The following is an 18,084-nucleotide window of genomic DNA, read 5'->3' as shown; positions in this document are numbered from 1 at the left end:
ATCATTGCCGATATTGGATATGAACAGACCATGCGCTGTGGCCTGGATCCGTGACTGGCGACCGACACCCGTGTACACACACAGACCCGTGTACACACCCACACCCGTGTACACACCCAGTCCCACACCCATGTACACACCCACACCCGTGTACACACCCAGATCCGTGTACACACCCAGTCCCACACCCGTGTACACACCCAGACCCACACCCGTGTACACACCCAGACCCGCTCCCGTGTACACACCCAGACCCGTGTACACACCCAGACCCACACCCGTGTACACACCCAGACCCGCTCCCGTGTACACAACCAGACCCGTGTACACACCCAGACCTGTGTACACACCCAGTCCCACACCCGTGTACACACCCAGACCCACACCCGTGTACACACCCAGACCCACACCCGTGTACACACCCAGACCCGCTCCCGTGTACACACCCAGACCCGTGTACACACTCAGACCCGCACCCGTGTACACACCCAGCCCCGTGTACACACCCAGACCCGTGTACACACCCAGTCCCACACCCGTACACACCCGCACCCGTGTACACACCCAGTCCCACACCCGTGTACACACCCAGACCCGTGTACACACCCAGACCCGTGTACACACCCAGTCCCACACCCGTGTACACACCCAGACCCGTGTACACACCCAGACCCACACCCGTGTACACACCCATTCCCGCTCCCGTGTACACACGTGCTGACGCGGGTGTGGGCCGTTCTCGTGTACACGTGTTGAAGCGGGTGTGAGATGTACTGCTCCGTGTGTGCCGAGACACCGCTTACTCTGTGGTGTGCGCGGGCTGTTTTTGAATAACAAACCCGGACCATTTCTAAAGGTTTAGCTCAGTTTATTATCATGTGTATCGAGGTGTAAAACTTTTTGTTGCCTCTTGTCCAGTCGACGGAAGTCTGAAGAAGGGTCTCGACCCAAAACGTCACCCATTCCTTGGCTCCGGAGCTGCTGCCTGTCCTGTCCCGCTGAGTTACTCCAGCACCTGTGTCTATTGTACACGATTACAGATAAACCATCCACAGTGTACTGAAACAGTTTAAAGGGAATAACGTTTAGTTTAAGTATAAACTGTGAGAAGATATAATTTGTGCTGATTTAGCGCGTCCGGATGAACACAAATAAACACTGATCTTTCTCCGTAACGAATGCTGGTTTAGCATTGAGATTCAATCAAGTTAAGCTGTTAATCATATGGTGTAACAATTACACTGGCGATGGTAAACAATTAATAATACATTGTCCGCTCGACAACGTGTGCTAGATGTTTGTTCTCCAGGGATGCTGCCTGACCTGCTGTTACTCCAGCACTCTGCATAATGTTGCTACTCAAGTACACTAGCGGGGACATGCATTACGCTTCTTTCTACAAGTTTATGAGCATCCAGCATTAAATCCCACTTTAGTGTCCACTCCTCGCTAGTACAGCCGCCCTCTGCTCACACCTCGTACATGCGGGAATGCCAACACGTGTTGTCGCTCACTCATGGCATGTGGGCATCAGTGTTAGTTCCTACTCCAAGTTGAGAAGGTGGTCCATGTGCAGTTGTCAAGGAAGACCGCGACTGCTCGCAGCGAAGGAACTATAATGAGTTGTCTGACTTGGAGAGCATGTTGTGTGTGGTATTGTCATGTGTCTGCTGTCCTTGTCCTTTCAAATAGTAGATGTTGTGTGCACTGGAGACGCTATCGGTGCAGATAGAACTGAATGTACTTCAAACCTCATGAAACATCTCTCGAGGGGAGATATTTGAGGTGGTGTTTCCGGTGCTAATTTGTAAGGTCGGTTTGTGGTAGGTCCATCAAACTTATCAACATATTCCAAAGAGCAGCCGTCCATGCAAAGTGTAGACACACACACACACACAATGTCTGTGCCGCTTGTGTGAGGTTAATGTTGCTCACTTTTTAGATGTTAATAAAGAGCAGCAGTTTCTTCGTAACTTCTTTCATTCACAGTATATGTGTCGTGGGTAAAGACATGGTCAGTAGATACAATGGCTACCAATGTGACCAATATCCCAACCCCAAGCGTCGTCTGTCCATTCCCTCCACAGATGGTGTCCGACCCGCTGAGTTGCTCCACCACCACTTGTGTCTTTGTTCAGTCGGGGGTGATCAGGATGGACATCTCCCTAAGAGTCAAAGAACAGTGTGTGTTTCTTACACTTTGGGAACAGTATGTGTGGGATTGCCTGACAGGTGACTACTGGCCTATTGGATGTGATATGACCATTTTGACGAGGCCGGTAGCTGTCTGGGATATTCAGACAATGAATAGACAATAGACAATAGACAATCGGTGCAGGACAATCGCCCATTCGGCCCTTCGAGCCAGCACCGCCATTCAATGTGATCGTGGCTGATCATCCCCAATCAGTACCCCGTTCCTGCCTTCTTCCCATATCCCCTGACTCCGCTATCTTTAAGAGCCCTATCTAGCTCTCTCTTGAAAGTATCCAGAGAACCGGCCTCCACCGCCCTCTGAGGCAGAGAATTCCACAGACTCACAACTCTCTGGGTGAAAAAGTGTTTCCTCGTCTCCGTTCTAAATGGCTTACCCCTTATTCTTAAACTGTGGCCCCTGGTTCTGGACTCCCCCAACATCGGGAACGTGTTTCCTGCCTCTAGCGTGTCCAAACCCTTAACAATCTCATATGTTTCAATGAAGGGGGCAATGAGAAATGGGCTGAAGGCTTAAATGCAGTGGTTTCTATTAAATGTGCCCTCTGAACATGTTGTTTTCTGCTTCCCAGTGTACACTCACGAACCACATACATCTTCTTGCGAATGGCGCGCACAGCCTAGACTTGTTTGTCACGTCGGGTTGATTGCATGAGTCTAAACAGGGTGGACCACGTGAAGGTCGCAGTCTCCCACCCACTGACCACAGTAATGTTATTAGACCTTCTTGCATAAATAATTATTTGCTTCCCCTTTTTAAAATAAATGATGTTATAGTGACCGGCCCGCACTCTGTAACACATTCTGTGGGTGAAGTTATCAGGACTTGTTACGTGTTTGTTACAAGCGATGTTAGCTTCGTATTCAGTACAGAGTGTAACAATTCAATGCCAAATGGAATATTGCAGAAGACTCTTGAGTAATTTATTTTAGTGACGAAGGAAATGTTACTTAAGAGTGGCTTCGAGTTTATATTTTTAGTTCTTTTGGAGTTATTCCATTTACAACATGATAAATATAATAGTTGACAACGGCTGCTCAAAACAGGTAACTTGTGGAAATAAAAACAGAAAATGCAGCGACGATCTGACGTGTTTCTCATTCCACAGACGCCGTCGCTCCACGATTTATTCTTTATTTCAGATTTCCAACATCGACAGGTTTTTAAATTATGATTTACAGTTTAGACATTGACCTCGTGGTAATGAGATCATTAGAATGATATAAATGTCTCGTAAAAGATGAATGATAATAACCCCGCTCGGTATTTTAAATATATTTGATAAATATAATATGTATTCTAAATACAGTCACCTGCTGGCGTTGGGAAACTACAAGAGGAACTAGATTTCCTTCAATCTTTGAGCCAGGTTCATGCCAATGAGATAACAGTCGCAGGTAGCGAGGTACCTTACACTGCTCCCCCCCCCCCCCCCCCCCCCACAACCAACCCCCCCCCCCCCCCCCCCCCCCCCCGCACTGGACCCCTTCCCCCCCGCACTGGGCAATGTCACCACCGGGTGAGACATGATCGGGGCGACCCAACAAAGTACAAAGGTGATGGCTGCAGCGATGAACCCCAAACTTCAGGCCCCCCCCCCCTGCAAGTGTACTTGCAGACAGCGGGAGTAAACGCATCCACCGGGCATCAGGATTAAATAAAACTGCAAATAAACAATGCTCGCAGCCCGGGGTCTCTCTCATCATGTCTCCAGTTTGCTGATTCTGTTCTGACCAGGACTCGCGCTTTCAGCTAAATGCAAATATCAACATGTATAATTCAAATCCCTGTATTGTAGACCGTGTGCAATGAGAGTGCTAACCCATGAGTAAACCGTGCAGGGGGTAACCCGGGTTAGAGGGGGTCACACACAGTCTCCTCACTCGGGTAAAGCATCAGATACAAGGGCATCAGAGGGGGAGCTGCGCCAGGATGAAAGATGGCGGACTGGCGAGTGTCACAGCGCGCCGGGGCTGCGGACTTGAGTGAGTGTGAGGCGCGGGCGGATGACGTGCGGGACCATTTGATTTGCTACATGTAGTGAGTGTGAGAGAGAGAATGTGTGAGTGAGGGAGAGAGAGCGTGAGTGACAGAGAATGGGTGTGAGTGAGAGAGAGAGTGTGTGAGTGTGAGAGACAGAGTGTGTGAGTGTGAGAGAGAGAGATAGAGTGTGTGAGTGTGAGAGAGAGAGTGTGTGAGTGTGAGAGAGAGAGAGTGTGTGTGGCAGAGAGTGTGAGAGAGAGAGAGTGTGTGTGTGAGTGTGAGAGAGAGAGAGATAGAGTCGCTGTGAGAGGGAGAGAGCGGCGCTAATCACAGCCCGCATTCTCCACAACCGACCTCCACACTGGGGCTGTGCTGAATGAAAAGACGATTGTATTTATATAAAAAGGCCAAACCTATTTCTACCCGGAGAGGACAAGGAAGGTAAGCGGAGAAACGCTGCCGGTGTGACCATTGTCATCGTGTGTGTGTGTCGCCTGTTTATGTGATTCTTTGTCTGGCTGCAGAGTCCACGACACTGGGTGGTGGGGAGACGCGAGCGAGCCGTGACCAGAGTGCAAACAAGTCTAACGTGTGAGGGAGCGAGGCTTTGTTAGCGGCCACCCGGGCTTTAGCCCCCGTTATGTGTGGACATGTCTCCGGCTCTCGTGCTTGGGTCGGTTTGTGTGTGGTGGTTATTGATGTGGGGGGGGGGGGGTGTTATTGATGGCGGGGACATTCTGTGTGTGTCTTGCATCCAGCGGGCTGCCTGTGCCGGCCGGGGGGATAGGGGAGGGGGGAGAATGGGGAGGGGATGGAGGAGAGGAGAGGAGAAGGGGGGGGGGGGGAGGGGTCGTTGTTGGGATCCGAGCTGCGAATCCTCACCGCTGGCCTTTTAAACCTCTCGCCGCCGACCGACTTGTTAAAGCGCCGCTTGCTGGCGTGTAGTCCCCACCTGTAACGTGTTCACCAGTTAATTTAGATGTATTTACGTGAAGAAATCCTGTTGTATATTGTGAATGTAACTGTGCTGTTTCCACGGGCGGTTGTGATTTACTGTACAGCGGCGCTAGGGTGGGTAATGAAAGCGGGGGGATTGGAGGGAGAGAGAGGGGATGGGGGGGAGGGATAGAGGGGATGGGGGGAGAGTGGGATTAATGGGGGGGTCGGGAGGGATAGAAAGAGATGATTGGGGGGGGGGGTGGGGAGGTGCTTGGAGAGAAAAGCTCATATTGGTTAGGGGGTCTGGGAGAGGGGATTGTGGTAGGGGAGATATAGGTTTTATGGGGGAGTGAGATGATTTTTGGGAGGGAGAGATTGGGGGGGAGGGAGGATTGGGGGGGGGGGGGCGGCTGGCACCGGGTACATGAGGGTCAGTATAAACCCTCCACACACAGTCCCCGGACACCATTAGTTGTGAAGTTGATTTCCGAGGCCGGTGTCTCGGGAACTGTCCTCTCTCGCACGGCGGCGCTTGAAGCCGCCCCCTTTATTTGGGGTTAAACCAGATACACGTGCCTTTGTCCGTCTGAGGAACGGCTCGGGTAGGTCGAGAGAGTGACATCTCCGTGTATAAAGATGTAATGTCGGGCATGGTTCATTGTGCAGCGGCCGGACAGTGAGTAGGGAGAGTTTAAAATATCCGCTTGCTTGTGCAGTTGATACTTGCAGCAAATTGGGCCCCTCTCCTCTCCGGCGGGTGTATTGGCGAGGTGACTGTGTGCCGGGAATTGTCCGTGAATGAAGTGAACCCGGGCGCCGGCTCCAGCAGCAACTAATGGTTGCCAGTAAGTTAAATAGAGGAGAGATGTTGCATTTCTGTAGCGCCTTTCCCCACCCGCCCGGGTCGCGGAGTATCTGTAGTGTCGGTGTGAGCAGGTGACTCGCCCACCGCGCCGGGATAACGGCCTGTATCTGTACGTACAAATACAGCGCGGAGTTTCAGGGGTTGTCCGGCAGAGTGGACACGACCCCTGGTCAGTGACCCAGCACCGGCCCCTCCATCCCCGGCCTGTCCCGGTCCCTCCATCCCCGCCCGGTCTGTCCCGGCCCCGCTGCCAGCGAGTCCCCGGAGCGGGAACCGAACCCGCGACCTCCACATGGACACAGAATGCTGGAGAAACTCAGCGGGTCAGGCGGCATCTCTGGCTGGCGTTGCCGCTGCCGCCGCTGCTGTGATATCTGTTTCAGGCAACGGGAATTCCCAGCCGAGACACAGATAGATTGTAGTGTGAAGAAGGATCCCATTCCCGCCTGAGTGACCCGCTGAGTTACTCCAGCACTTTGTGTCTCTCTTCGGTATAAACCAGCATCTGCAGTTCCGTCTTACACAAGGACTGTGGTCAAACTGTGCACAAATAACCAGCCTGTGGTGAACGGAGAACGATGTGTATTTCGAGATGGAAAGGTCCAGGAATTATATTTGATATTTTATTAAATGTATAATTGTGGAGGCGCGACATCCAATGAGTTATTTATTGTCCCCACAAGCTGTATGTATAATAACTGTTCCTAAATACATCAGCTCTGACCTTCCCTTTCCATTGGGGACCTTTGAGAGTAAATGGGACATATTGTTCGCTTCCGGGTGGACTGGCCGCGCGGGTTATCTGTTTGTCTCCCTCCGGTTTGTTTCGTTCTTCAGTTTGACCAGGTGTGAGTTTCTGTGAGTCGGCTCCTACCTTCATTGGCCTCACCTGCGAGAAACAATTCCACTTATCAAACTTGCCCAGGGCCGCGGGGAACTTTCAGTGGAGACCATATGGCGAATGGCCTATTCCTGCACCTATTCTCTATGTTTCTATATTCTGCAATTTTGGGGATTCGTTTATTCCCAAATGTCCCTTTTTTTAATGTTTCCATACAGATTATTCTTGGCTTCCTGTCCTCTCTCTCTCCCCACCCTACTATCTCTCTGCCACCTTCCCGCGCCATAATGGCCTTTCAATAACGTAACCTGACGGACAAGTAAGTCCCTTTTATACCCAGGACAATGTTTTCTAGATTTAACTGGAAAAATAGTTGCAATTTCTTCAATACTCCCCAGAGACATTTCAACCTAAACGGATAATTTTGAGGCGATGAATCGAGGGTAGTCAATCAAAAAAAAATCTTGCAACATTACAATAAAATATCATTTTAAATTCACTTTGTTTTAATCCCCAGTACTCAATGCCAGAGGGGCAAGCACATTTAGCACCTTGCAGTATATCATAATATTGAAATGGTTACTTTTACTGGTCAGTATTATTGCCTTTATCAAACTTTTATTCTTCATTTTCTTTATCAAATATTTACTTTCTGTTTCACTGCTGTGTCGAAGTAGTCCATTCAATCCAACTGCTGTTAAAGTAAACCTTATTAAAACATTTATTTCTGTGCTATTAACTAGACTCTTTTTTTTTGCACCCAATATTTCAAGCTGATTGCAAAATGTAATTGTCCAGTAACAGTGTGTTTCTGTGGGGATGAGACTGGACTCTCCAGAGCTTTTTGGGGGATAAATAGTGAGGTGTTCACTCTTTATGCCAGCAGACATAAGCGATGAACAATGTGACAATGAAATGATAATTGAAGCAATGCTACCATGTGGTGCAACTTGTGAGAAAGGCAACATAATGCATTGACATTGCAGCATAATGCACCTCTAAACTATTGATTAGTGTAGGTAATAATATAACAATAACTCGCTGTAAAGTTGAGGGACCTTGTCGTGAACAGAGAGAGGTTTATTTTGGTCACAGGCAAGATTTTTGTGTTTATTCAAACTGTTCTGTTCAGAAAGGGTTGTTAATTTCTTGACCTTGTGCTGCCCCAAATTACTTTACAATGAAGTACTGTTCTAACGATGGATATTGTTGCAAACTAGTCATTACAGTTCATATTGTGGAGTAGAACTCTTGAGTTGATAATTTAACATTTTTAAGAGACACAGCATGGTAGTAGGCCCTTCGGCCCACCAAGTCCATGCAGACCATCAATAACCCAATGGACTCTGTGGGTCGAAGGACCTGTATCTCTGAATTAAACGAAGCCCCATTCTTGCTAGTTCTACATTATCCCACTTCCCACAAACTGGGGGCAGTTTTTAACTTGGCAAAGTCCAATTAACCTACAAACACGCTCATCTTTTCAGATGTGGGAGGAAACCCACACGGTCATAGAGAGAATGTGTAAATTCCACACATGGCAACCAAGGTCAGGATCGAACCTGTGTCTCTGGTGCTGTGAGGCAGCAGCTCTACCTGCTGCGCCACTGTGATGCCCTTGAGTTGATTGGTTTTTCTCAAGAAGCTTTTTCCATTGTTTCTGTTAAAAAACATGCATTTATTAAAATGGGTGCGTAGCTAACCCGAGAATCTCACTCCATCCCCATAGCTGAAGGATTGTTACTGCCCTTGAAAGGCTGGTGTGGGAACTCTGCTACACATTGTTGATCATTACACCAATGTTGCTTTGTGTGCAGTTGCTACATTTACACTGGATGCTAGTACTTGTCCAGGAAGTTGAGAGCTTTGGCAATGAGTTCATGAGGATGGGGGAGGGGGGAAGTGCTGCTCGGAATGAGGATAGTCCAAGATGTTTGTTGCCGTGTTATTGCTGTTCTCCAAGCACGGGAGAATGGGAATCTATATGCACTGGTTTGTTGCAATATACCAAGCAGCTTTTACTGTACAGGATACTAGATTGCCTGGCATTACGGTGCAATGTGACACTTTTTAAATCAAATTGGCCTCTAAACTATAAGCTGTTTATTGCACCAGCTGTACTTTTGAGGTGTGTTACTGCCTTGCAACAAATTGTTTTGGAGAGAGATTTAAAGGTAGTGCGGGTTATTGCTTGGCAGTGAATGAACAATGAATTTTACACAAGCTGTGACTAAGAGTGCAGTGCCTTGAGTCAGCGACCTCTTTATATGAGACATATGTCATGGTTTATCTACATGTTCCTTTCTGACAGGGCTTTGAAACATTCGCTTTACTGAAAGACAATTCAGAAATTTTCTATTTCTTCCCAACGCTGGTGTTTTTCAGGAAATACTGTTTCTATGAAAGTGCGGTTGTGTAGCCACTACTTACAATTTGCTAATAAGCAAAGTAATGTTGATCACAGGATAGCAACAGAAGTGATTTATGTGCACCATTATAAGTTGGACGATTGTGATCCATGTGACTCTTGCTGAAGATATTGGGAACACTTTGCAGTGCCAGGCAGATGAGTCCTCTCTATATATCCCACCAGCACCTCCCAACAATACAACACCAGATTAGTGCTCAAGTTTTGGAATGGTTCTTGAACCCACAAGTATCTGAATGTTGCCCGAGATCTTTCAGCAGAGTAGACCTAGCATGGAGATGGGAAATATTTGGAATGGTTCTGAGGTATAATTGCACATGACCAATGATTGGAGGCAGAGCTGCTGCTGTAACGCAGGCTCGCTGTTTTGCTTTGAGGGAAGGTGGGAAAAGAGGGATTTTGGTTGTCGACTTTCTGCAAATTGTGAAAAATGGAAAGGGATTCAATATCCTTTTAAAAGGGAAATTTGGGTGCCTACTTGAGAAGGGAAATTATATCAATTGGTTAGTATTTACTAAGCAGAAGCTTTGAAATTCCCAGAAAGTACACAGTTCAGTCTGGCTGTTAAACTTCCCAATGGGATGTTGAGGAATACTGCAGATACATTTGGTCGAGTTGCTATGATAAAAGCTTTTCTCAACCCTGTCCATTTTTGGGAAGAAGTGAAGAGGTAAATTGTACCCCTTCAGTGACACAATCACAGGACAATCTCACAGGACCTGGCCTTCCTCTTTGCTTGTGAATCGGGTTAAATGTGTTTGTGGAACGTAGCAACTTGTGTCCTTAAATGCTAGAACCTCTTTAGGTGTCTCATCAGGGCTGGGCTCTTGTCTCTGGAACAGAAAAGGTAGAGAGATGACCTAATGGAAATCTTTCAAAAAGATTATGAAAATGTTGAACATGGTGGAAGATGTTTCCACTTGTAGGAGTTTGCAACAGAGTCTTGAGTATGTGAGTCGCAAATTAATTTACTGGGGATTTCAGAAGTTCTTAGCCAGACCCTTGTTAAATGTTGAAGTTGCTACCATATAGAACATTTGTGAATAGCATCGACGTGGCTGAGGGGGACCTAGTTAAAGGAGAAAAATGATCAGTCAGATGGAAGGTGGGCCATTTGGCCCAAATACCACTGCAATATACTGTAATTCTACATATAGCTGGTGACTGCAAGTCCGTCCTTGTCTTATGAAATAAAAAGTGTCTTTAGAATATTCAGTGGGTGCAAATTGGCCTTTCCACTGCTCCACTATGGTGTAACTGGGTTTGAGATTCCTAACTCAAAGGCCCCCCCAAAATGTGACCTGTGAAAATGTAGGCAGAAATCCTATAGAGACAAACTGGATCAGATCTTAAGGCATATTCCATGTGACAAGGATGTGTTGGAAGGGTTACAGACCTTGGTTACATGTTTTGTCCAAGAACATTTGGCTTTGACGAAGCAAATGTTAGCAGCTAATTTAACGCCAATTGGCGCCAAGCCGTATCAAGTTGCTAAAAGTCAAGGTGTCAATGGAAAGCAGCAGTTGATGTTTAACCATTTAGGCTCCTATTTATTTATATTTGTTTTACACTTTCTGCTTTGTTTAGAGTAGTTCAGAGGCCATTTGGCCTAACAGTCCTATGCTAACTCAGCTGTCCAATCAATCTCACCTCACTGCCTTTTCTCAGCTTGTCTGCCACTTGTGTACAATAATGTCACAAGTTGTAGGAGTAGAATTAGGCCATTCAGCCCATCGAGTCCACTGCCATTCAATCATGGCTGATCTCTGCCTCCTAATCCAATTTTCCTGCCTTCTCTCCAAAAATCTTGACACCCATTCTAATCAAGAATCTGTTTATCTCTGCCTTAAAAATATCCACTAATGGGCTCCACAGCCCTCTGTGGCAATGAGGTCCACAGATTAACTACCCTCTGACTAAAGAAATTCCTCTTCGCCTTTCTAAAAGAGTTGCTTTTAATTCTGAGGCTAAGACCTCTGGTCCTAGACTCTCTCACCAGTGGAAACATCCTTTCCACATCCATTCTATGCCTTTCATTATTCTGTAAGTTTCAATGGGGTCCCCCTTCAACCTTCTAAACTCCAGCGAGTATGGGCCCAGTGCCATCAAACGCTCAACATATGCTAACCCACTCATTCGTTGAATCATTCTTGTCTATTTCTAATTATGTCTTTCTGGGCATTAAGTTCCATGCTGTAACAATTAACCAACCTTTTAATGAAGTTAGCTTGTTTTTGTCAACATTATTGCCAACTATCTTAATTCAATCTCTTGTGATTACCAATCCTCCAGTAGTGGAAATATTTTCTGCACCTTTAACTCTATCAATGCTGTTCATAGATTTTGAGCATCCGTATAAAATTCCCCCAAAGCATTTGTGCTGTCGGGAGCGCAACGTAGCAGGCGTCAAGACCCGTCATGTAACGGAGATGAGGGATTTCATTTGGAACTTCAATGCATGGAAAAATATTTTTGCTTTAATGTTAATATCCAGTAGCAATCACACTGGGTGAAATGCAGAGCTCTGCGGATCCACCACATCCTATAATATGACTGCTACCCCTCTCCTCTCCCTCCCTCTCCTCTCCTCCCCCCCCCCCTCTCCTCTCCCCACCTCTCCTCTCCCCACCTCTCCCATAACTTGACCGCACGCTACCTAGTCGATCAATAGATGCTGCTGCACCCGCTGAGTTCCTCCAGCAATTTTGTGTACCTTCGATCAATTTACTACCTTGCTTTGTCCCTTGAAAATTGCAAATAATTAATCTTGAAAGCCAAAGTTTATCAGGAGTGGCATCATATTGGCTGATAATTAAATGAGGGAGATGGAAGGTGCTACATAGCACGGCACCTGGGAATACAAGCCGACCGTAAATAACCTTCACAAACATTTGTCACCATGGATTAAGTACTATATTTGTGGCAATATTGATTTATGACTAAAGCACTTAATGTGATACAGTGGAGCACAGCAAACAATAGTGGGGATTCAGAGCGAGGTTTACAGGGGAAATGAGAACATTACTACACAATTTCTGGAGCTGCAGTAAAAGGGAATGTGATGGCCAATTTTGTAAAAAGCAATTCATGTGCTTTCCATCTCAGCCTGTATTATAGACTTGAGATATTCACGTGCAGATTATAGAGGGAGAGTAAGGCAAGACCAGGCAGTGATGTAAGTAGAAGGATGCTGTTCCACTGGATGTATTCCCAGTGTGAGCTCAGTGAGGTGTATGATGACTGACTAGTTGGTGGGTGCGAGTATCCGGCTAGTGGGAGCTGCCGATGTACGTCGGGCTGGCCCAATACGTGCAGGGAGTCCAGACAAAGTGGACAAAGGTGAACATTTTTTTGTAAGTAAGGATGAGAAACGGAGGCAAGGGATTCCAGAGAATTGGATCCTGGGTAAACAGAGCCGACTGCCAATGGCTGAATGAAGCTTTTGAGAAATGCAGTGGGTTGTGTAAGTTGGAGCGAAAGATTTATGGGTTCTGGGGGAGATGATGGATTCAATGCAACATCACAATATTGTGGTCCTTGAGTCTTTCAGACATAATCATTGAGGTATAGGGAATGTGCAGATCAGTAAGGAGATGTGTGATGGGTAGATTGATGGAGAGCAGAATTTACTGCCAACCTTCATTTCCACAAGAAAGCAATTTAAAATTCTTGCCCATTTTTTCTTGCAGGTGACACAAGACTTCAACAACAGACCGTGTAGCCAGCCATACAGACAGCCTGATGAATTGGTCCAGTGTAGAACACATCTGTGGATTTGATTAACCATGGGGTTAGTAAAGCTTCAGAATCCCACGCATCCCTCGGTGCTCCTTCACAAAGCCAACCAGATGCGACTGTTGGGGACTCTGTGTGATGTGGTGATCTTGGTGGACAGCCAGGAGTTCCACGCCCATCGCACAGTCTTAGCCTGCACCAGCAAGATGTTTGAAATTTTGTTTCTACGCAACAGTCAGCATTACACCTTGGACTTCCTTTCACCAAAGACATTCCAACAGATCCTGGAATATGCTTACACTGCCACACTGCAAGCCAAAGTAGAGGACTTGGACGATCTGTTGTATGCAGCAGAAATATTGGAGATTGAGTATTTGGAGGAGCAGTGTCTGAAGATACTGGAGACGATTCAGGCGACAGATGACCATGATACAGACATGACTGTCACTGAAGAGGAGGATGGGGGAAAGGCCATTTTTACCAAGAACATATTGGTTACTAAACACCTTTCTGGTGAAGAGGCTGGTTGCCCTGCGAAGCAAGCCATGCCAACAGGGCCAATGGAAGACCAGAGTCCGTCAGTCTCCACATCCTTTGGCCTTTCAGCAATGAGCCCCACCAAAGCTGCTGTAGATAGTCTAATGAGTATCGGGCAATCGATTGTTCAGGGAACTCTGCAACAAGCTGCTGTAGATGAAGCATTTTCTGCTGGCAGTAGACATCCCATGATAGCTGAGATCAAGCATGAAATGATGCAGGTGGAGGAAGGTGCAAGCCCCAAGATGGGTGACATGGGTTCTTCAGGGGGAGAGAAGGTACTCGATGCAGATAAGTCCAAAGAAGCGCCCGGTACGCCGACTCGTAGCAGCGTCATCACGAGTGCCCGTGAGATGCATTACGTGCGTGAGGACAATCCTGGGGATCAGCCTCTTGACGGTGGGTTTGTTGCCCAAGTGGGGTTGGAGAACACCGCTAGTGCACAGGCAGAAAGACATGCCACCTTATACCCCATTCAGTTCAACCGCAGGCCTGACGGGCTGCTGGAGGTTCCCGCCTCCCTCTCGTCTGCCCTGCACGTACAGCCTGCACTCTCCATGGCGATGGACTTTAGCGGGTACGCCGGCCTCATGCCTCAAGGCTTCATCCAGAGGGAACTTTTCAGCAAGTTGGGCGAACTGGCTGTGGGCATGAAGACTGAGAATAGATCTGCCAGTGAGCGGTGTAACGTCTGTGGCATTGAGCTGGCCGGGAATGAAGCTATCGAGCAGCATAGGTGAGCAATGCATCTCCTTTGTTGGAACTCCTCTAAGTTTTGCAATGTTCCTGTTGTGCTTTCAAACCAATCCCAGCGATCGCTTCACAACCAGTTCAGTCCCATCTCTTTCACAACTTGCTGTTTCAGCCCGATTAAACTTACTGACTTTATGAATATGTTTTTATTGTTTAAACGATCCACTTTAACAGCGTTTGCCTGACTGCCTTGTGCTCTAATCACTTTCTGTGGAAAAATAACATTTTTATAATTTAGTTAAATTCCGTTTGCAAAGATTAATCTCGTTAGTCCTTATCTTAACCAGTGGATGATTGATTGACTGACCTTTTATTAGACTGTGTTAATGAAAAAGTTGCATGTGTCAGGAGGAACAGCTTAAGGGGTAAAAAAACATCCCACTGTGCCTGTAAGCCTCATAGAATCAGTCTTGAATTGAGGGCAGATTAATACAGGCAAGTGTAAAGTGTACAAGATGGTAAAATAAGCCACGTGTGTACAGGGTGGATGAAGCCATGGGTGAAGTGGAATGAGACTTGAGACATGTCCAACATAGACCCATCTACTAACCCATGGAGCATGGACCTACATCAGTAAAGTCTTGGTGTACGTCAGAGTTGTCATAGGAGACGGGAGCAAATATAGTGATAAATAAGAACATTGAGCAAAAAGTGGTACAAATTTAAATATTTGTGAAACTGCTGGATGTGAGGATACCAGCAGTGACTGTGGGATGTAGAGAGGGGGTGAAGATGGGGAGGAAGATGATGCCTTTACTTCCATTCATTGCTAATCCAGGCCGTGTATTAACCAGTTTATCTGTGGGAGTAAGGGGCTAATGATGGACAGATCGAGACAGAGACCATGTCCGTATCTTTTGTTGGTTGATATTTCCCCGTAGTTTGCCACTGCATGTGCAAGTCCTCGCCTCAACGGAGCTGCAGGTCTAAAAGACATACGACAGAAGAAAAGGTTCTGCAGTCATTTGATAATGAAATTGAGCTTTGCACTCTGTACAAGTCTGATAAAACGCTAATCAACCCAAAATGCTGGCCAGCAGCATTTATGTTCCGATCACAAAGGACATTTATTGTTACATACACCAATTGGTGCAGAGAAATGTGAGTTACCATGCAGCACACAGATAAGATAAACACAACATTGTAGAATTAAACATAAAACATCCTCCGTAGCGGAATCAACGTTTCCCACTGAGGGAAGGCAACAAAGTTCAGTCATCTTCCTCTTGTTCACCCGCAGTCGTGGCCTATTGAGGCCTCCGCACTCGCCGCTACGGCAGCCCGATGTTTCAGGCCCTCTCGTCGAATGATGGAGCTCCGGTGTCGGAAGAACACTCTCAGCGGCTTGGAGTTCCTCACCTGTCACCTGGCTTAGTGTTCAGGCGGAAATGTGAGGGGAGCGTAGATACAAGAGAGATTTGGAACGGGGGGGCAGTCTGGTAGTGAATGGCTGCACCGTGTCGGAGATGTCGCTGCCTGTTTTCCCCACTAGGCTTGGCTTTTTATATATGTTTAGAAATGCTGACTCTTCTACCTCGATTGTCAAAGCATATTTTCTCAGAATAGACTTTTAAATTGGATTTCTGTTGTGAGAGGGGGGACTTTTTACTGTGATATAAACACAAGATTGAATGATGTAATGCTCAGATTTAAGGTGGGCTTTCAGATTCAGAGAAGTTAGTTTACCTAGATGGCATCTCTGGAGAGAAGGAATGGGTGACGTTTCAGTCAAGACCCTTCTTCAGACTGTGTCTATCTTCAGTTTAAACCAACATCTGCAGTTGCTTCCCACACGGTTAGTTTCCCCATCCTGACTATTGAAGTTATGGTGGCCAGCACTGTGTTCTGATGCTGCACAGACACTGGTCCCATTTTGTATTTGCCACTTAATTACCTGCAGCTGTTACAGGGTTAAGACTAGTGGGAACGCACTTTGTTTAAATCTTTATCAGGAGCCATATAATTGGAGATAGACACAAAGCTGGAGTAACTCAGTGGGACAGGCAGCATCTCTGGAGAGAAGGAATAGGTGATGTTTTGGGTCGATACACTAGTCTGAAAGAAGGGTCTCGACCCGAAACATCACCCATTCTTCTCTCCAGAGATGCTGCCTCTCCCGCTGAGTTACTCCCGCTGAGTTACTCCAGCATTTTGTGTCTACCTTCAATTGAAACCAGCATCTACAGTACCTTCCTGCACATTACTAGAACAGGAATGGAGGGTGAATGATAGGGGTGCAAGGAGTGAGCAGCAGTGTGAGACTGCATGTATAGCCATCCAGCACAGGCAGCAGAGGCCGGCCACTTAGAAACAAAAATCGGTGCAGGAGTAGGCCATTCGGCCCTTCGAGCCAGTACCGCCAATCTATATGATCATCTAAAATCAGTACCCCGTTCCTGCTTTTTCCCCATATCCCTTGATTCCTTTAGCCCTAAGAGCTAAATCTAACTCTCTCTTGTCCTGCATGCTGTGTGACAATGTGTTCTGTCTAGTCGTTGCCTTCAACACACCAGTTGCAGCAACAGATCACAAATTAAAATGCCTCCGTATTTATCTGAAGATATTGGTGCCTTGTGGGAGGGATTTAGCCCGTTCTGTTTGAGCAACCTCTGGTGTCATGTACGGCATCAGCATGAAATAAAATCTGAAATAAACACATTTAACTGGCTTGTCTTTCCATCTGCCTGGCTGGCTCGCCCTCTCTCCACCCCCCCCCCCCACCCCCTCCCTGCCCCCTTCTCTCTCCCTCCCCCCCCCCCCCCCCCCCCCCCCCCCCCCCCCCCCCCCCCCCCCCCCCCCCCCCCCCCCGCTTGGTCCTATTTACTCCTGGCCTTATTAATGGCACCTGGTAATGTAAGCTCCTAATGGGAACCAGCGTTTCCCTTTGTGTGACCAGTGATGGACAGCTCTGCCTGAACATGTCCAGCTAGGAAGTGCCATTAGCTTTATTGCTGGAAGACCCTGGGCTGCTCAGGAAATGAGTGCTGCAGGAAGGCCCGAGATGTTGACCTGCCTGGGTAACCCCTGCTCACTGCAAAGACCTCTGTCGACACACTTGGGATTTCAGCTACTCTGGTTCTCGTCTTGAGTCCTGAGGTTAACAAAAAGTCTACAGATTGACATTCCTTCAGCCAGAAACGCGCTCGTGACCTCTAAGTTATTCCTCCTACGAGCAACTTAAGGTGTTTATTTATTTTAAAATGTGCGGTATAATTTAAGGCCATAGTCCAACATCCAATTACATTGTGACTTAACTTTTATAGTGAGTTCCAACGCAGGATGATTTCTAATTATGTCGTTCGTGACTTCTTCCTCTCCCCCACATTCCTCCCCTAATGCTCAATGAGGTACACAGTGGATCCATAACTGGTGGGGGGTTCATCTTTACCGGGCACTCCCAGCCATGTATGTTGTCAGTGGAGGTCGTCTTGCAATCACTCAAAATTGGTGTTTGATTTCTGAATCAGAAATATGTTTAATGTTGTTTTGAAGCACGGCCTCGGCCCCTGCCTCTGCCTCGTCTCCACTATGTTTGAGCTTTCCCCTGTAGTTCATTGTTCTACAAGGAATACTTGCCCCTTCTACACAAATTACTGAAACATTACGTAAATACTGAACGTATGAGGGTGGTGGGTGTATGGAACAAGCTGCCAGAGGAGGTAGTTGAGGCAGGGACAATAAGAGCATTTAAACGACAACTTGGGCAGGTATATGGATAGGAAAAATATAGAGGCAATGGGTCAAACACTGGCAGATGTTTGGTTGGCCTGGATCAATTGGGCTGAAGG

The 18,084-nt window shown here is 47.0% G+C and overlaps 1 protein-coding gene and 1 long non-coding RNA gene across 5 annotated transcripts in view; one reads left to right on the top strand and one right to left on the bottom strand.

Moving 5' to 3' along the window:
• Positions 1 to 854: 854 nt before the first annotated feature.
• Positions 855 to 5,257, bottom strand: LOC116991320. Its single transcript, XR_004416751.1, has 2 exons — positions 5,081 to 5,257; positions 855 to 1,059 (listed from the first exon to the last, which is right to left on the bottom strand). It is a non-coding gene; the product is annotated as an uncharacterized LOC116991320 (long non-coding RNA).
• The window catches only part of zbtb16 (zinc finger and BTB domain containing 16), a 144,513-nt gene continuing 130,887 nt past the window's right edge, over positions 4,459 to 18,084 (top strand). Inside the window, exons 1-2 of one of the 4 annotated variants that reach the window (XM_033049841.1) lie at positions 4,459 to 4,639; positions 12,961 to 14,279. In XM_033049841.1, coding sequence (XP_032905732.1) covers positions 13,057 to 14,279 — 1,223 coding nt within the window. In that variant the 5' untranslated portion in view covers positions 4,459 to 4,639; positions 12,961 to 13,056. The other 3 variants (XM_033049842.1, XM_033049844.1, XM_033049843.1) reach the window with 3 other exon arrangements.

The sequence above is a fragment of the Amblyraja radiata genome, chromosome 33 (genome assembly GCF_010909765.2).
Source record: "Amblyraja radiata isolate CabotCenter1 chromosome 33, sAmbRad1.1.pri, whole genome shotgun sequence".
NCBI classification, from domain to species: domain Eukaryota; kingdom Metazoa; phylum Chordata; class Chondrichthyes; order Rajiformes; family Rajidae; genus Amblyraja; species Amblyraja radiata.
Note: the sequence above shows the minus strand (reverse complement) of the source record. Positions and strands in the feature narration are given on the sequence as shown.